This window comes from Perna viridis, chromosome 7 (assembly GCF_037379345.1).
Source record: "Perna viridis isolate PV_CMFRI_1.1 ecotype Kerala chromosome 7, ASM3737934v1, whole genome shotgun sequence".
Taxonomy (NCBI): domain Eukaryota; kingdom Metazoa; phylum Mollusca; class Bivalvia; order Mytilida; family Mytilidae; genus Perna; species Perna viridis.
The window spans coordinates 6,829,477-6,850,690 of NC_142451.1; the positions used below are offsets into that span (position 1 = coordinate 6,829,477).

The 21,214-nt window shown below is 33.1% G+C and overlaps 2 protein-coding genes across 2 annotated transcripts in view; one reads left to right on the plus strand and one right to left on the minus strand.

Moving 5' to 3' along the window:
- The first annotated feature begins 2 nt into the window (after positions 1–2).
- Positions 3–15,970, plus strand: LOC148611117 (uncharacterized). The gene is made up of 6 exons (XM_088591278.1): positions 3–131; positions 6,396–7,287; positions 8,532–8,680; positions 9,735–9,796; positions 10,965–12,537; positions 13,600–15,970. Exons 2-6 carry the CDS (start codon positions 6,398–6,400, stop codon positions 13,806–13,808), a joined length of 2,883 nt encoding a protein of 960 aa, XP_088447404.1. The 5' UTR covers positions 3–131; positions 6,396–6,397; the 3' UTR covers positions 13,809–15,970.
- A 764-nt stretch (positions 15,971–16,734) lies between these two features.
- LOC148611118 (uncharacterized) overlaps positions 16,735–21,214 on the minus strand; it is a 30,400-nt gene continuing 25,920 nt past the window's right edge. Inside the window, exon 25 of the mRNA XM_088591279.1 lies at positions 16,735–20,533. Within this exon, the coding sequence (XP_088447405.1) occupies positions 20,450–20,533 (84 nt within the window). The 3' untranslated portion in view covers positions 16,735–20,449. The remainder of the gene's footprint in view (positions 20,534–21,214) is intronic.

Here is a 21,214-nt window from a genome sequence, read left to right on the forward strand (position 1 = left end):
GTTGTGTTTACCTGGTCACACACGTGACCAAACAAAACGTGATAGAAATAGCACGTTTTAGGTTTAATCATGAAAGTCGTATTTCTAACATCTATATAATCATATATATAATGGAGTGTATGGAATAAAAGGTAAGAATTTTCTCTATTTCTTTAGATAGTTGCCGAATGGTTATTTGTTGTACCTTTAAAATCGCAAACAACCTTATCTAGTAAAAGCTGTCGGTTTGCTGATGATCACCGTTATGTTGCATGACTCGCAATATCTTAGGGCCTAATCTATATGGAAAAGGGAGTAAAAATATCCTTGTCTGTGCTCATTCGTCCCATCTGTCTGAAAGACAGATATTTTGTAATGGATAACATAGACAAAAGTATCAACATAGTTACCTTTTAAACATAATTTACAGTGGCGGATCCAGAGAATCATCTTAGGGGTGGGCCCAACAAAGTTCTTGAAGAACTCATTTTATTGCACGCGTGTACACACAGAAATACGCTTATGATTTACTTTAAACTTCTGCTTGTCATCAGTGTATAGATTAAGCCGTGATATTTCAGTCTTTCCCCGGTCTTTTGTAAATTGTAACAAATTGTTCAATGAACCTAATGTAAATTTACTCCTTCGATTTAGACTCAGAACATTCTGTGACTGTCTGCGAAATTTGATGTTAGGTATAATCTGAATAGGATTTTTAACTGAAAAAAGGTACACGATTAGGAATGTTAGCAAAAATGAGGACTCATTATTTGTAAAATTAGAAAATTTCCACACACGGTGACACATATTGACGTATGTACACATTGTCATACGAGACTTGCGTGTATGAATTTAATATAGTTGCACATGCACATTACATGTATTTTAGTTGAAATATAACTTTAACGTACTTGTCATTTTATTTAGACCAGTTTTTTACCCAATTAAAATGGCAGGTCTAAAAGAGTACACCCTTACAATTTTGAGAAGCATGCATGTCAATCTTTTATAATACTGACTACTGTAAGGTCCCTTTCGTTTTTTCATTGTTTTCCTTTTTAATTATAGTGTTATCGGACTTGAGAAGCCAAATAGGGGACTGGTGTATCCCCGACTAACAAGTATATGTGCTACATTTCAAATTATGTTCGTATAAGTGTAGGATAATAGGGAAAAACCTTACCAAATAGACAGTAATAAAATACAATAGAGTTAAAATAATAACATCTAGAAAGCATTTGATTCTTGTCTCTCTATCTGATTGATGTACCCCACTTTTCGCTTTTCACATTTTGTTTTCAAAATATTTTCGTCCATTTCACATCATAAATGATCCTTTCTCAAATTTGAATGTTGGTTTTCAATTAACTGCAACATTTAAAGAGAAATATATTACATAGCATTGAACTTCATTGAAAAAAGTGAGACTAATTTGTACAAAATTAGGTTGCTTTGTTAGGGAAATCCAACTATGTAAAAAATGTATCCCAATAAAAATTCAGACATGTATCAATTAAGCTTTCATGTAATGTCCGTACACATGCACGAACTGTTCAGGATTCAACATTCGCCGTCATATCAAGCTCTGTATCGCATGTAGCATTTTATTGGTCGCGAGGCGACATCGTAAACGTATTTAGTTTCGAAATTTTCAAGTTCTGTGAGGATCATGGCTTTATCTGCATTACAAAATATATTTACAATTTCAATTCAAATGCGACGACAGGTATTTTCCACTGTGAATTAACATTTGTGTGTGGTAACATTCCAGCTACTTTTAGCTTCTGACTATTTCTTTAGGCACTTAGGTAACCCACTAATACGACCTCAGTAAACGATAATGTTATGTAGAACTCATCATCCGTCAATAAAAGTGAATGGTTTTGATTATGAATTAGAAACACAAGGTTTGGAATAATATTTGGGATTGTGGTCCCAACCTTTTTTTTAAACAACACGAAACGTAATTGCAGAGGATACGTTTTCCATGTCTGCTTTTCGGTTCCCCTTTTGCAATTGATACGTCTCTCATTTAACTGACTGATATTTATCTAGCGATGGTTATTATTATGTCTTATGAACTGACTGATCGGTAACATGCCATCTAGAGTAGATTACTATCGAAACATAATGCCTTGTATTTATTTAGCCAAATGTAACAATGATTTGGGGTACCTTAAAGCATTTGTGGATCCTCTTTTAGCCAAAAGCTTTTAAGAATGCGGCCCATGACTTTTGGCCAGCTCCTGCGAAAAACAATTAACATGTTTCGTATCTTTTCAAGTGAATTCAGCTGGTGTTCAAAAAGTATCCATTTCTACTGTTACTTTCAACTTCGCAATAAGTTTATAAAAGAAGTAACCAAATGGACACATTTAATTAAAAAAAAATAATAATCGTTTCATCATCCCAATAGATGGTTTTAGTTTTAGTTGCGATGTGGTTTAACAATTTGACCTGTGTGTGACTTTTCGACGGGTTGTCCTATATTTCGGACAAAGTACTTGAGTTACATTTTGTGTATTCGGGCCTGTTGACAACTTGAGATCTTGCTCAGTTAGACAATTGACGTAGTTCATTAGTATAGCGTGTAAAAATGATTTATGTATTTTTGTAATTTCCATGGGCTCTTTTATTGAAAAAAAAACTTACTTGAAGGATCAATTTAATCATAAGAAGTATAAAATTAAATACTAATATACAGGCGGGGATCCAACAACTGGCGTGCCAGGCGTGCCTAAAATTTAAGGGGGGGGTATGACAGTTTGATTTTTCATAAATTCAATCCTCATAATTTTCTGACTTCGCTTCGCTCGGCATTTAACACCCCCCCCCCCCCTATTCTGAAGTCCTGGACCATCTCATGTTGAAAATATAACGGTACAAAATCTAACCACAGTTTTACAATATATACAATAAATTCAATTAAAAACTGATCTTTTATGCAGATTTGTCCTTTCTATTCTTTCCCATAAAAATGTTGATCCGATGCCAAAATTCCAAAGTATAGGCTAACAAATATAGTTAGTTAGTTTCAACAAAGAATCAAAATTGGATATTTTAAAATCTAATTAGATTCTAAGCTTCCCATATGAAACGGGTGTACCGCCAGATATAATTGGAAAGATATGCACCCAATTCAAACATTTATTTTTCATTTAAAAACTGCTTTTGATTTCTTTTGAAATTCTATGCCATTACTTCCTCACGTGTGTGCTCACGTGTGATAAAATTAGCAGTAAGTGCATTGTGTCAAAAGTAGTTCCGGCAAGTAGTTCTCTGTCAATGTCAAGTTCATTACCTTCGAAAACTGGGCCAAACACGTGGTTAGTATTTCAGTGTTTATGGATATCAATACATACAGTTTATTGAATTGCATTTTAATCGTTTAAAAATTCGCATATTGTTAAACACATGCTTTCTGAACATGATAATGTGGCATGTGTATTTAAATCGTGTTTTCTATAAATATATTTACTCAATAAAATATATAAGTATGCACATAGTTTTTTTGTAATGTAAAGTAGTGCAAAAAGAAACCACCATCCCAAAGGGCATAATGCTGGCTCGTGTGAACATGTGATTATAACTCGTACATATTCCATGTCACGTGCCTACAACAGACCGTAATAAAATGTCACTGTCAAGTTTATAAGGTCACATTGTACATAGGAGATGTTATTCACGTGTTTATATACACTTTCTGCTTTAAGTCTTGATCCCTCGTGTCTGTAAGTTTTGTCTATTTTGGGCATATAGTTAGCTTTATCGATATACTTGTGGAGTTTAAGCTGGTAGGTCACGAGGCAGGAAATTCTACGAGAAGGGGAACTTTTTGCATTTGACTAGAAAATGACCAGAAGTCTTTATAATGTAAAATTACAGTCCGACTGACCCAAGGATTTACAAAAAGGGAGGGCTATCCCATTGTCCTATTTTTTCTCAGGAAAAATATGACAATCATACTCGCCAGTGTTTATAGTACATGACAACGCTATTAAGTACCGCTATTTGCTTGATTTTTTATTGAGTTATATTGCTGTCTGAGTATTTTTCAATGTTTTCACACAAGATCGATAGTTATAAATTTAGACTAAAATAGGTTAACTGTCGTATATTAGTTGTTACAGACCAACGAAATTGGTGGGATACACCTTTTTTAAACAATGATATTTACACTTCCTTTTTAAGAACTATATGAAATCGATTCATCCTAAAATTGGATTTCCTTCTCTTACATAAGATAGGATAGGATATATCATTTTTACGACATGACCTTGGTTTGTAAGCATTCAGTAGTGTCAGTGTGTTATGTGCCTTAATCGTACTTAAGTTACGTAACTAACTGGTGAATCAGTGCATATATATAGTTATTCAATTTCAAAGTTGTTTCTCCTATATATTTTTTCAGGTTTCAGGAGATTGAACCACAGAGGCTTGCTCCAGCTATCAAATATGTAGCTCCGCTAGTATATATATTGTTCCACCTACATTTTTTTATTATTATTATCTTCTTCCTATTATTTCATTTATGTTTTAACTTATGTGTTCATATTGCATAAGATGTTTTATCCCTCGTCAACTTGTACAAATAGTAATGTTTTGATTTCATTTTGCTTTTCCTGCATACCTTTGTACTTATTACATCGGTTTGTCAGAATAACGTCATATATATATATCCTAGCTGGCCGAGTGGTCTAGGGCGCTGGACTTTGTGCACAGCGGTACGAGTTCGAGTCCCGCGGAGAGAACGACCAAAAACTTGCATCGCAAATTTGACAGTTCTAACATCGTTGTGAATTTTTCAGAACTTTATATATATATATATTAATTTGTTGTGACAAGCATCATTAATTTGATCCTCTATAATAACACCTAGATGAACTGTCCCGTACTACCATACATCGTGTACTAAGTTACAGCCCTAGATTAATCCTACGAGGAGGAATGACCCGGCCAACGAAAGCTATATTTTTATATAGCCTAGCTGGCCGAGTGGTCTAGGGAGCTGGACTTAGTGCAGGCGGTGTTGCCATAGATGTCACAGCGGTACGAGTTCGAGTCCCGCGGAGGGAACGCCCAAAAATTTGCTTCGCAAATTTGACAGTTCTAACATCGTTGGGAATTTTTCAGACATTCTATAAGTTTACGTAGCGAATAGAGTCGTCACATTCTGAGACGTTATATATATATATATATGTAAAGTCTAAAGGAATCTGCCAACCAGCAAACTTAATGAATATCGGATCGTCCAGTCATGACGATGCAGCACAAACAAAAATAATTATGTAAGTCTAAAGGATTGTACAAAGATACCGATGAAGATCTTAACACACTATAATAAAGTATATAATGGGCAAAATTTTCAGTCAACAAATGACCTTCTTCAGTGCCTTAAATAAACTGAGTGTGTATGAAAGTAAATGGTCTGTGAACACAACTCACTACCTAATCAGGTGAATACCTGTGACGTATAAAATTTTACCGACAGTAACCAAGATCTTGAACATTGTGCTATAGACACACGTTGTGTGTTGATCTTGAATACTGAACTATAAAAATAAAAATATTTACAAAAACTGTTATAAGAAACTATACAAAATAGGAAGAACTTAATGTTTTTTGTTAATTCCGTGTGGGTGTAAAACACGGTGTTCTTTTATCCAAAATCCCTCCCGCTTCACTCTCTGTAGATCGCTCCAGATCGTGTTTTGTTCCACCATGAAGATTTTCATCTTGTTGAAATCATCGAGGCAGTGGTTAGGTAATCTGAAGTGTTGACTCACTGGGAGTAAAGGCTTTTTTGTTAGGTCGCTCCTGTGTCCGTTCAAGCGCTTGTGAAAAGGCTGTTTAGATTCACCAACATATTGAAGGCCACAGATGGGACACTGGAGCAAATATATTACATTAGCACTCTTGCAGTGCACGTTGCAAAATATTCTGTAGCGTTTCCCCGTGACTGTGCTGGTGAATGATGACGAGTGGTGCATTTGGTTGCAACATTTACACCTTTTGTCACCACAGGAGCGACTCTCGCCTGGAGTCAAGTTGGGCTTAGATATTTCAGCCCTCACAAGTAGAATACGCAAACTATCTGGCTGTCTGAAAGCAATCATAGGTGGTTCGGGAAAGACTTTGGATAGTGTTGAGTTTCTCTCGACAGAGGCTCAGTGCTCACGAATGGTGTTGTGGCTGTTTTTAAGGCAGGGGTGGTATGTTAGAACACAAGGGGTTCTTTTACATTTTTTGCAAAAAGAGAGAGATGGCTGCATGGGAGAAAGAATGTGTACTTTCAAATTGTCCTTGCCAAGATAGTTATTTCCAAAGTCTCCAACAGCCCCCTCCTTCTCTACCAAAGAATCAAACAAACTTCGCTTTACATTTAAAAGTAGTGGATCTACTGATTTTTTTTTCAGGTATGGATTCTTTTGTTGACCCGACGAATGACCATAGTTTGTTCAAAAACTTAAAGTTGAAACGGAAAAGGTTAAAAGATCTTATGTCAGATGATGGCAGTGGTGTCACAGACGGGTCAGACAGTGGTTACACTAGTAGCGAATGTTTTAGTATTGATTCTCATGAAGAGCTGGGAAATAAGCGAAAATTCGCTAGACCTACCAGACCTTCACAAATTGAAGCTACTGACGGCGAAAGGTTGAGTTCTCTTGAGCGTCCCCATTCGCTATCGGGACTTGCACCGAGACTTTCTTTTGACTCAGGCTTTTCTGGATCTCCTGAGACAGAGATAATATCCGAGATTGGTCAGTATAGACAAGGCCCGACGTCGGTAGCATATGTGCCCGTTCCGGTGCCCGTCTCTAGTTTACTCATTGTTCCGCCCGGTAGAGAGAGCAAAGTGGAAAGAGTGTTGTCAAAATGTCCTGTCAGTTTGGGACAAGTGCTGTCAAGTACCATCAATCGAGATCCGTTACTTTTCCCTAGCCTACCAAACGGCTATGTACTTACTATGGTCCCAGAAACAAGTCCTCAGAATAAATCAAATGTTTACGATGTTGCACAGCTACCCGATAAAAGTCTTTCGGGCAATCTGTTGCGAGATATTCGACAACAAAACCCACCTCACGTGGAGCCACCTCCAGTGGAGGAAACTGGGGAGAAAAAACAAGATTTTTCTTTTATTCACCATTACATTAATGGGGAGTTCGAGTACGGCGGAGTATTAAATGAATCTGGCCAAACCGGCAAACAGTCATGGCCGGAAGAAGATGGTGAGGCTAACAAGGATCTATGTGCAGTCTGTAACGACAAGGCCTCTGGGATTCACTACGGAATGATAACATGTGAAGGGTAAGGAGAGACTTGAATGAAAGGTATTTGGACACCCATAATGAGGGCGGGATACCGAAATATTTGATGTTTTTAATATTTACAAACTAATTTCGCTATAAAAATGTTTATTCGTATGCATTTTTAGTAATGAAATTAGTTTGCACTACGATATTTTATTCATCAACCAAATGAACATCTGAGAATTTTGGTCGGCGATGTAAATGTTAAAACAAAAGTATAGAAAATTCTAATGGATAAAGAGTTAACCAAATACACCCGTTTTGATTTAATAGACATGGGCTTTTAAAATTTCGGATAATCCAAAATATGCACTTTCAAACAATGCAGTGTTATTTAGATAGTTTCGCTATTAAGAACCGGGTTTTGGCTCGGCCATTATCTTAAAATTCCAAGTCAGTGCATGTGAAGTTTTTTTTATATATTCCCACGACTTTTATATTTTTATCCATGAAAACAAGCACGGTAGCTCAGAGAGATACATATGATTAAAAGATCGACGAACAATAGTAATTCCGCTGAAAAATTGAAAAATCCACGGCTTCTAGTTCTGATTGCCATTGTCCGTCGATCTTCCAATTAGAGCCTGTATAACTGCTTTCGCAACATGATCAGGTTTTAAGACACAATAATTATATATTTTTATTCTTACAATATGGAACATATACAGTACAGTTAAGAAAAAGAAAAAAATACAAATTTCAGATGGGAATCTGTATTATAATAAGACTGCTTTCATTTATATACAATTATGTGCAATTAGACAATTCATCAGAAAATGATTACAAAATCTTTTGCGATACAGATTCTGCAGATGTAAAACGAAGTCCCTGACTAGAAATACATAGATTATGTATATAATATAGAATAGAAATTTTTTTCTAATTTGTTATTACAACTTGGCTAACTTGTGATAACAGCTAAGTTGATATCACAAGTTAGCTGTTGGTATCACACTTTAGCTTATCATAATAATAGATTAACTAAGTTGATGTCACAAGCTAGCTAAGTTGTAATAACAAGTTGAAAAAAATCTACCTATGATACCAATGGGCTTCCGTACATACAAAAGACGTGCTTGCTATACTTATATTCTATTTGGGGACTATTAGTTCAAGTTACATCAGGTGTAGTAACATTATATAATTCTTAATTGTTGTACTTTTATGTAACTTTTGTCATTTTGATTTTAAAAACATGAATGTGAATCAGTTTGGTTCATAAAAAAAACGTTTATGTTTAAGGTGTAAAGGATTTTTTAAGAGAACTGTTCAAGGGAGGAGAGTGTACAAGTGCTCTGGAAAGGAATCCTGTACAATGAACAGATTACAGAGAAATCGTTGCCAATTCTGCAGGTTCAAAAAATGTCTCAAAGTTGGGATGGTTCTTTCAGGTATGGAATATTGTCAATATAAAATAAAATTGGATTCTACCACAGGTGTTTGACTGAGGGCACTACCCTGTATTGTACCCCAAGGGCCATAGCTCCTCCCACATCATTATCTTGATTATGTCAAAACTAGTTTACCACAACTACCATGGCAATGTTGATTGGCCTTAGGGGACCCACTCCTGTAATTTTCAGTGTGTAATATAAGATCAACCAAACTTTTTGAGTACAAGGGCATCTCCTTATGGTTAGATTGAGAATATTCTTGACTATTGTGACATAAAATCTCAATACTTTCAGTTATCATAAGAATAAAGAATCTTCTTAGCCTTATGTGTTCTTTAAGTGTTGTTGCAGCCAAGCCTTGTGCAGATTTCTTCTAGTTTCTCAGATCTTCAAATCTTTGGTAACTGATTCATCTTTTTTTAGTTGAGCTCATATAATAGACAGTTTAACTATAAATGAATTTGATTTGAAACATGCAGCAGAAGTCATATTTATGCCTCACCCACTTTGGTGGGGAGACATATTGTTTTTGGCTTGTCTGTCTGTCCATCTGTTTGTCTGTTATTGTGTCCATCAAAAAGTTTGTCAGCACAACTCCTCTCGAATTACTGAACCGAATTTTTCGAAAGTTCGTATGTAGCAAGAACATCATATTACCAGGAAATTCTGATCCCCTAATTTTTTAAGAGTTCTGCCCATTTGAACTTAGAAATTTGCCAAAAATCCTCATTACCTTGTCAGTTCCCTGAAATTACTGAACTGGTCAGCGCAACTTCTCTGCAGCCTCTCTACAAAATTTTATGAAGCTGTTCTGTGGACATGGAGGATTCTGCAAGTGGATCCAGTTTGTAGGATAGGGGAGACATATGTTTTTGCAGACAAAAACAAACTTAAATTTATTTTGAAAGTATATATCCATGAATTGATTATAGGTGATACAGTACCTAAAAATATTATGAAATTGATTTTGCTTAGTTAATATGCATTTTATATAATTACAAATAAGTTTTCAAGTTTTATAAAATGTCCTATTAATATATCTTCCCATCAGCTGTAAGAGAAGACAGAATGCCAGGAGGGAGAAATTCTGGAGCTGTATACAATCTGTATAAGGTAATGTCTACTGTAAATTATTTCAACAAGTTAAGAGAATAACCTGTATATTAGTCCCTTCAATAAGAATTTTGTATTAGAGTGTTAAGGGGTCATCTACAAAATAAATTAGCAGAAATATTGAACAGGACTATATGTATCCATGAAATGAAGTATTGGAAGGGAGATAATCCAAATCAATTATTTTGGATTTGCCTATGATTTTATGTAAAATATTTTTCTTATGTATAGGGTATGTAAGTCTCATTCTAGTTTCATTTTCTGTACCGGAATTTCCAATGTAGAACGTCATTGAAAACTTAAGACCGATCTGTATTTTGTTGTTTACTTCCGGGTACTCGAAATGCTGTATAACAATGCAAAATCTTCTAGTTTTTGTATTTTCTTACTTCATTTATCATGTAGAAATAGTTATTTGTCATTTTTATTGGTATTTTTTATACAGAAATTTTTTTGCTCTTAACACTGAACTCAACGCTTTCTAAATGAAAAATCACTATGCTTTTGAATGGTAGGCTAGGACCCATTCTCGTGAAATCACAGGGTCACATGACGAGATTTACACATCCTATAGTTGTTAGTATCAATCCTGAAAAATGGATTTCAAAAATTAATCAAATAAAAATGAAGGGTAACCATAGATAAAGCAAATTCTGAGAAAAAATGATTTAGGTAAATACACTGAGACTTACGGATTACATATGAGTTAAAGATGTCTTCATCTTAAAGATTACATAACACACAGAGGCCCTTGGGACCAGGATTATTTTTTAATCAACAAATATAGCTTTTTGTTTTCATATCCGAGTTATTATGTATGTTTTCTGACATGGCCGCTTGCTATTTAATGCTGGGCCTGGCTTAAACAGTATTAAATAGTAAGCAGACATGTCAGAGAACACACATAATAACTCAAATATGTAAAAAAGTTATTTAATGATAATTTTGGTGATAAAAAAAAAATAAAAAAATCCTGGTCCAAAGGGCCTGTGATTACACAGAAAAGCTAAAGGGTAGTCCAGGATAAGCTTGTGAGGTAGCTTGTTAAAAATCTAGATTTTATTCTGCTTTTTTTAAGCAGGATAAATGTGTTCAATCAAAGGTTTTGTTTTGTTTTGTTTTGTTTTTTTTCCAAATGAACCTATGGACTAATTTATGATTCTTTCAGGTGAAGTATAAAAAATACAAGAAAAAGCGTGACATGGCAGTACCAGACAAATCAACTCAAGAATGCCCTCAAGAACAAATGGCAGATAATTTGGGATTCTTGTATAAAGAAAAAGTTGGGAAAGTGGAATTAGATGGAGACAATATAGGTTCACTGGGTAGCTTGATTCGCCCACATATAAATCAAAAACTAAGTAACCCAGTTACACTCAGTTCCGACAGCCAATCAACTGACAGCAGTTCTTTGGCTTCAAGGAACCAGTTCTTGTGCAAAATATTAAACTCACAATCAGAAAAGTTAAAAAGTACATCTCAACACTCTAAAATATTGGAAAATGTGTCACATTCTGTGCCAGGATCTGAGGACCTTTTGTTAAAGCACAATGGACAAAAACTAAGTGCTAATCATTTGACTCCAAAAATGGAGACACAAGATGTAAGGCCACAGAGTAACTTTCATGAAATCTCAAAAAATGTTGGTGCAAACTTTGCCTCAAACATTGTGTCTTACAAACCTGAAACACATACATTTTCAAATTCCAATACATCTCATTTAGTGAGTCAGACAGTGTCACAAGTAGAATGTATGGATTTGTCAAAAATACCAGGAAGTCATGATATAACCTATGACCCAACACGGTTATGGGTCAACACCAACAAAATTTCACTCTCATCTAGTGCTAGTACAGTGAGTTCTTCTCATCAAAAAGAGTATTTGGATCAAGGTGATATAGATATCTCCGAACTTAAGAAATACCACAGCAGTGTAAATTTCAGAGAAATGAAAACCCTTCAAGACCTGGTAGAAGCTCCCATCAGCTTACCATCTTCAATTAGAGACTTTACAGAAGAGGAAGCAGTGTCCAAAAGTCCAAGTAATAGCTTAGATGTAACAGTGAATAGCTCAGTTGACTCTAACGATTGTAAATTATCAGATGATGACAGCCATGACCCTTTCACTTCAGGAACAAACCTAATCGAGATGGTTATTAATCAAGCATCCCAAAAGGAAACTGAACAAGTACCAAAGATGAATGTATCAAGGTGGTTTCAGAGTTCTGTTTCTGGAAATAGAGGCAGAATAGACTTTAGAAAGAATTTGTTAGATATTATGAGTTGTTTGAAGTACCTACACATAGAGTTTGAGATTAGCATGATAAATGATAGTCCACAAATTGTCATGCAGAATATGTGCAATCTGGGCGATAAATTTGTAACAAATTTAGTATCTTGGACAAGACACCTGCCTTTCTACTGTGAAGTACCGATTCAACTTCACTCAAAGCTTCTGACAGCAAAATGGCACAAGTTACTGCTACTTCTAATGTCAGCTCAGCAGGTTCAATCAGGAAATCAGACATCCATGACGTTTGAAGAATTTTACCAACAAAAGTTAACAAATGTGAAAAGCTGTTTAAACAAGCTGTTTAGCAAAAATCTCCAATCTGAGAAAATGAGCTCACAGATGAACAGTTTTATCAGGCACATTTGTAGATGTATGTTTACATTCAATTGCATGTCTCTGATGAAAGAAGAATATGCCTGCTTACAGATTATTCTACTTCTTGATCAAGGTGAGACACTTCACAATCAGGGTGTGTAACCATCTGTTTGAAGTTGTTTTAGTGCATATTTAAAGAATCAACCTTTTGATTTTTATGGTTGAGGGTTGAGGTGAGGTAGGGTCAATGTTTACCTTTGAGTATATTACTATTGGACAACATTGAAGGTGACATTCTTGCTATAGCTTTGGTAGAGGGAGAACATTGAAGGTGACATTCTTGCTATAGCTTTGGTAGAGGGAGAACACAACTGTTTATGGGTTTCCTATGATGTTTCATAACAGTTAAAATGATTTATAATCTGGGTAAACCATATACCTGTCCTTAATTAAATTCTTTACAGTGACAAAAGTGATTTGTTTACAAGGTTACATTATATTATTATTTCTTTTCATTTTTTAATCTGAAGTAATTTCATGTTGATAGATGAAATATGCAAAGTTGAAAACAAATTGATGTTGGAAATACATCACAGAATTGCATTTTGTGCTCAAACAAAAGATTTCTTAATTTTGATGATATACTACAATATTCAACAAATGACATTTTTGTGGGTACTTCTGTCGGTCTGTTTTGTCTCAGATCAATTTACTATCAAGTTTTTTAGTACATCATTGGTTGTGCTTCTGGTCTACATAAAGTTCAAAATGACATCTTACACTTTTTTAACAAAAACAAATGCAGTTCCAGTTTTGTATCCTATGGATGGGGAAAATTTATACTGGATACAAACATACAAATGATGCCTAGTTCTCCACAATGTTGGCTTCTTCTATGGACAGAGAATATTTATACTGGATACAAACAAACAAAAAGTTACATGATAAATTTAAACTTCCATTATGATTTTATACAGGCAAATAAACAACAACAGAAATATACATCTGCTACTGGCAAATTTAAAACTCAACTAATTTTTATCCAGAAATTGGAACAAACCCCACATTTCCAGAAACATAAAGCAGACAACCATCCAAAATAGACATACAACACCAGGTATGTCTTGTTAATGTTTTGTTGTTTCCATTTTTTCATTTTCTCCATTAAGATATGTGTTCTTTTTTTTAATTGTAGGACAAGAGAATAGAAATGAGACAATTGCCTTAATCCATGACCAGTTTGTGGAGACATTACAGTGGTTCATATGTCATCACCATGGAGACAGTAGTGCAGCACAACATCGATTAGAGAATTTGTTATTGCAAGTCCCGGAAATAAAAACTGCATCAGACATACTTCTACAAACAAAAATGATTTACATTCCATTCTTCTTAAATCTGTAAAGTTTGATATGTCTGTTATAAGTACCTGTATCAGTAGGAATCAGGCAGTAGGTGAAACATGCATGGTCTGAAATTACCTACCACTTTATCATTGTAATTTAACTATTTGTACCATCAGAGTCATTTGAAAAGATGATATTTTCAAAATTAGCCTAGTGAAAGAGTAATCAAGGGAACCAAGGTTATAGCAGTAATCAAAAGAATGTAATAAATGAGTCATAATTTCATTGAAATACACTACAAATGAACATTTCAGATAATTGTCCAAATTTCTAAACATGTCATGTGATGCAGAGATCAAATGATAATCAATTTATATAGAGAAGAATTAAACTGTAAGATTGGTAGGTTTTTAGATGGATGTTAAAGGTTTCATCCAATTTGCCTGATTCTTACTAAGACTTGTACCTGTATTAAACATTGACATACTTGTATTATGGCATTCCTCAGTTCATACAATAGCATTAAAGACAAAAATTGTATGGACATTTTCTTTATTTTTTGTCCTATGTTATGTTGTACATTGTTTTCCACATTTTTTTCTTGTCAAATTTATGAAGTTTGTGATGTGTTGCCTAATGGTATTTATTAAATGGAGTTGCCTACTTGGTAGTGATTGTGTTCACATTTGTTTTATTGTTCAAATTTACCTTTGAAAACTCTGTGGGATTTTGACTCTTAATATTTATAAAATCTTTAAATCTTCCTGTCATATATTTTATGCCTAATTTTACCACAATGACAATACAATGTATATCATTGTTATGAGACCATAATATTTATTCACATGTTAATCCCATTACAACATATGTGCTATCAATATTTATTTTTAAAGATATTGTTTTTATGTATATCTTGAAATCATTACTCATTCTGTCTGTACTCAGTGCAGTGCTTGTGATTTTTACACCCATCAAAAAATTATTTTTTTGTGCAATTAATAATAGGTCAGTCAGGTCTTCATAGCCAAGTATTTACATCACATGCAATACTCATAGAGCGAATTTTTATTATTATAACAAATTATCATGCTTTGTGACTGTTGACATTAGAAGCTTTGGGTTCTAAAGAAAACAAGTATTTCTTTGCAGTCCTAAAACTTCAAAATGGTACAAGTGCATCAGGGGCAAGTTTTGACACATGAATGAGATTTGCAGACATTTTGAAAGATGATTAAAGAAAATTAAAGAAAATTTCATAATCAAAGGAAATTTGTTAAAATTTGGTTTTAAATTACTTGATTATTAACTTGGCTCATGTAAGTTTATTTGTTATTTCAAATATTGTAAAGTGATCTTCACTTTTTAACTTAAAATTTTCTTCGTTTTTTTTTTAAGTAGCTAGATTTAAGAAAAGTTGAGGAAATTACCAGTCAAAATGTGAAAACTATTTTACACTATAACCGGTAAAAAATCCAACTTTTTCCTTACAATTTGAATAATGATCCATATTCATATTTTTGTAAAAAAATATTTACATGAACTTTTTTATATTGTCTACTTTTGCACAATTCTTAAGTGGATCAGTACTTAAATAAGGATGTGTTGTCTTCTTTCCTCAAATATATGACATATGGCAATCGGATTGGTGAACATTTGAGTTGAGGAAGTGACATTGAAAGCTCAATATGAAATATTTTATATGAGGCCTGGGAGGTTGATCATCTATAAACTAGTTATTTGTACAGCTTCAAAAAGTGAAACCCCTGAGCTGAGCCTCTGTTGGACATTAAATTGATACAGGTCCCAAATGTGAAGGGACTTCATAAAAGTTTGTTTTACACAGGTTTCCAAGTTATTCATGGTTTGTTTTACAGATTTCAAAGTTATTCATGGTTTTGTTTTACATAGGTGTCATTGTATATATACCACATAGATTGTAAAATAATATAAAACACTTATTGAATAATTTGAAAATAAACTGTAAGCTCATTTGGCCATGCTGCTTGGACAGTTATTTTGTCATTTTAAGAGCATACCTGTCCAAAGAGCTGCATGGCGAAGAGGACTAAAAAGTTGAAATGACACCTACATTTACCATCTTTAAGTGTTCGTTGTTTGTTACATTGTTAGTTTGTAAAGATGTTAACTCTTCTGTTGTACTTAAGATATTTATTTAAAACTGTTACATCAATATTACTGTTAATAAATATCTGGAGTTGTTGTTTATTTCTGTTTATGTATTGAGGTCATCAGGTGTGTTATGTGACCTGCTAAAGTCAAGAACATAGGAACCTACCTTATTGCTGCTAGTTTAAAGCATGGGATTCTGTTTTGGCATTCCTAGTGTATGGCCCAACTTTCTTAGCATATGAGCCAACCATCTTGCAGCTAACTGGACAAATAACAGAATGGAACGGTCTATTAGTCTATAGGTATATATAACAGAATGGAACGGTCTATTAGTCTATAGGTATATATGTCTACTAGGAAGTTAAAATATCCTTGTTAAATGTCCAGTTATCTACCTTTGACATTTCATCAAGTAAAGGTCATTTAATCAAAGGAAGACTACTACTTTATTCACTATAATATGCACCTTAACTTGTGCATGTTCAGGGTTGAAATCTGTTACTTCTTTGACCTATATAAACAATACCAATGACCCTTTGTAAAACTACATAAAAATACAAATCATGGTTTTGTATAGCTTATTAACCATTACTGTAGTCATAACTAGACAAGACCTATTTTACCTTATTCAATGGAATGTTTAAAGTTCATGAACTTTTGGGTTAATTTTTTTTTTTAATATTATCTGGTATTTCATTATATAAGTACATGTGTATCAAGTTGTATGCCCATGATACCCTATCATCTAAGAAAAGAGTCTTGAGAATTACAAGATCTGGGTGTGACAAAGAAACAAACCTCAAGACCCAATGACTTAGTAGGCAGGGATTAAAATCATAAACCAAATAACAAAATTTCTCTATCACAGAACAGTTTATTATCTTTGAAAAAAGACATGCTTTTTTGAGCAGTACAATTAACATTGAGGATAAACAGCACTTGTTTTTACAATATCCTGTCTCATACAAAAGAGTTGTAAGTATTCAGAAAGGGTACAAAACAAAATATGTAATGATAATTGAAATACATTGCTAATGTATTATTAACTTGGATTATTTCCCTTTTACACCATGTGATTTCTTCTATCAAATTTATCTATTTTTTTTTTAAATTAATCAGATCAAAAGAATTTCTATATAGGAACAAATACATGGAAGGCTTTGTGAATCTTTTTACACAGTTAACTTAGATATAGTCACAAAAAGCATCAACTTTACTACAGAAAATAACCATGTAACATTTCTTCATCAGCTGTAGAGCCGTTAGTTGCAAACAAAATTCAATTACACAAAAAATCTAAAAAAATTTCTCTGACATTTGATCAGCAACAATATTTTGGACAATATCAAATACTGGAAAAATAAAATTTGGTTCATTTCAAAATACAGATTGATTTGCTCATCCATAACTTCTTTTGATTACCTCCCTTAGACCAAAGTGAAACAGAATTTGCCTAACCTGCCTATTTGCATTGAAAAAATGTGAAAAAGAAGTAAATATCCATTCCAGATTATTAAGTTCAATTTATAGCCTCAATAAAGTACAGACACATGTATTTTAGCATGAAGAGATATATTATTAATGTCTTACATAATTGAAATTAATTGCACATCTACCAAAGCGTGATTAAACCAGTAAATGGAGCCTAAAATAGTATACTTGGAACCTCATAAACTCAAAACAACCTTCAAATCTACAGTATATCACTTCAAACAATGCTCATCTAACAAAACATACTAATAGATCATAACGATGAATTTCCCTCTTGATGCTTATAGAAAAAAATTGCTGTTCCATTCCACAAACTGTAGGTGATACATATCTATGACAAATCTCTAAAGACAGTTTCAAATCATGGAAAATTTTGCACTATTACTGCAAATAATAACTCAGATCAAATAAAATAATCCCTCAAAAACACACATAAAATATACACATCTCTTTCCTGCACTAGTAGACTTGGATTTTACACGTAGGGCTATGCATTGTTTCCTATAAACCAGGTAAAGACATGATAAAGATACAAAAGGCTCTCTCTCTCCAAACACTTTTGATTTAAGATTTCATTAATACAGTGTATAATCAAACAAACTGGTCTAAAATAATTCTCTCTTAAAAAAAAAAACAAAAAACCAACAGAATTTAAATTTTTCACTTAAAAAAGTTCTGTCACTCCTTTTGAAACATTTTTTAATGATTTGTTTTAATCAAACATTAGCACATTATGTGGTTTCAGAATGGCAGCAAAAATATGAAGCTTATACAGTCATTCAAAAATTCAAACTTTCATAATTTTACTGCAGATATATTTTTAAAATAAAAAAAAACATTATGAAAGAAAAAAAAAGACCTGCATTATATTTATATAGACAAAACCTGGGACCTACAAAACCAAAACACAGTCATGTAACTGTTAGTTCATAATTTATTGCAAAGCTTTCATCTATACTGCAAGACTTAAAAGGAATTTCATTAAATAAATTGTATCACAGGCAGTTCACACTTCAAAACTAATGATATACAAAAATGATCTTCCTTTAGCGTGGGCTATCACTGAACCAAAAAAAATCATTTAATTTTGTGAAAATCTTGATGAGAAATATATTTTTGTGTCAACATACATGTGCGGACAGATGGACTGACATCATACAATACAGTCATATGATAAAAGAGCTTAAATTCTTAAAAATTTCAATATATCATTTGAATGATTGAACTCAGAAATAAAAAACCCAACTTTTCATAAGTCTAAGCATTGCAATAACAGATAAATACAATAAATTATGAATTTACAATCCTCAAATATTCTTTCTACATCTCCATCTCACAAAAACATAAGTAAAAGTAACCAAGAGCATACACTGTTAACAAGTGGAACAGTTACATCAGCAGATCTGTTTATACTACTTGATGACAATCCATATTTTTCACTGTATTCTATGGAAATGATCCATAAAATCCTGAACTTTCTGAAATTTTAACAAAGGTACTATGAAGATATTCACAATCCGTAATGCGTAATTTGCTGTCAAAATCCATAGAAAATACAAAAAAATCTGTATAAAGTAAACACCTCTGCATCAGTTCAAATATTGCTGGTAGCAAGATGCTACATATAAAACATTCAGGTACAATTCCTTAATTCTGATACAACAAATTCCTTAGTTGGAAGTATTTTATGGGATAGAAGAATACTTGGCAAAGTGTCAAATGCTAAAATGAAAGAGAAAAAAAAAATAGAACCTTAATTTTTAAAAATAATCTTGAAATTTACCCATCATAAGGTATTTTGATCATGAACGACAATACATAAAAGGTATACCAATTTCAAAATGCTGGAGGCTTTCTGATTAACCTCTGTAAAAGTCTACAACTTTGAAAAAAAAATATTAAACTTACAGTTGTACAAATAGTGTTTAAACTTCAATTAAATCATGTTTCTATAATATTGATGTGTTCAAATGAATGAAATTAAAGTTTTCTATACATTTATCTACATAAACAATCTCAAACTAACATTTATGTTACCGCACAGTAAAACATGACTGTTACTAAATTTCAATTATTTTTAAAGTGCTGAAGTATAGTGCTCAGAGCTATTCAACACAACAAAATATTTTTTGTTATTAATGGGCGACTTTATTGTTATTCTTCTGTACTTTCTTCGAAGTATTTTCATTACAGGCTACAGTCATGATATTAATTGATATTGTCATTTCTCAATGACAATGTTATATGAAATTGACCATGATGGTTTGGATAAAAGGAATAACATCAGTTTTGAAGTCTTGACAGAACATAGGATCACACAGTCACAAGATATTTTCTATCAGGACTACAAAACTCCTGTTATTCTATAAACATAAACAAATGATTTGTGAACTCCTCATTTAAATAACAATGAAATAGCATGTATAACAGGATAATAAACAGAAACTGAGATATATTCATGACACAATTCTGAAGAAATACAAAAAAAAAAGGATTCCCTATAAATGTAAGAAGTTATTAAGAAAGGAAATATGCACTTCTTTAGTAACACATAGAAATATATCAGTAACTGAATATAAAGCTAAAAAACAAATTCCATGTTGACAGACTACCCTCTTGGTTGTAGGTTTTATATTACACTGGAGCTCTGTTTATTTATAGCACATGCATAGGTGATTACATACCATGAAATATAAATATGAAAGACGCTTCACTGCATTAAAGAAATTGTCATTACACAAATGATACATCTACTTCTATTTATACCACAAAAAATCCATTACATCTATTTATAGAGTTCACACTAATATGGCTTGGCTGGATGCATGCGTTTACTTGCTGCAGAATTGCAGGAATACCTCAGGCATTTCTTTTTCTTTAATATATTATTCTATGAACATATCATTTATTCCTCTATGAATGTTTCATTTTTTAAAGTTCTCTTTTCTTCTAGTTGCTAAGCAACCATTTCAGAAAATATTTACGTCTGCTTATGTTTGCTAGATAAATAAGCAACTCTAGCTGTTAGTGATATAGAATCACGTGAATTTGAACCTGAAGATGACACTACGTCTCTCTTCAATGTGGATCATTCTGACGTTGTTTCTGCTTTTCCAGAAGTCTTTCAAGAGGAGAGGGGCCAGATCCAGTAGACCATATTGACTGCAAAAAAGGAAAATCAATGTTCTCAATCAATGTTTAATTAGAAATGGTTTTATCATTTAAAAAAATTAAAGTTCAAGACTGAAGTTCAGGAATACCTAAAATTATCAGAAAATGTTTCAAAAATGTGTTGCAACAATCACTTTATGAAGTAAACCAATGTCTTATCATTGATACATCAACATGTTTATACATTAAGCAAAGATACACCAACATCACATTATACTCATATAGACCCTTTCATTATAACTGCAAGGTGGGAATGAAGAAGGCATATGCTCTTCCCCAAAAAATCAGTAACATGACACACAATCATTGTTTTGTTGTTTGCTGATATAAAGCAGTGGGAATTTGCAAATACCTACACAATTCCCAATTAGGATTAAAATCCAAAATAAATTCATTCTTCAATTCCATTCAGTGGTGTAAGAGGAGTAATGGTTAAGTGATGGGTCCCCCATGTCCCCATATTCAGATTGACAAATCCATGTTTTCCCATATGAAACCTCCATACTGATTCAGATCAAAATCAACAATAGAAGGTGCACAATAGGAACATGCAATGAAATTTATGTAAAGATTCATTCAAATACATTCAGTGGTATAGGAGGATTAACAAGTAAGAGATGAGTCCCCCTCCCTTGAGCAATGGAAGGAAGGAAGGACTAACTAACTAAAACA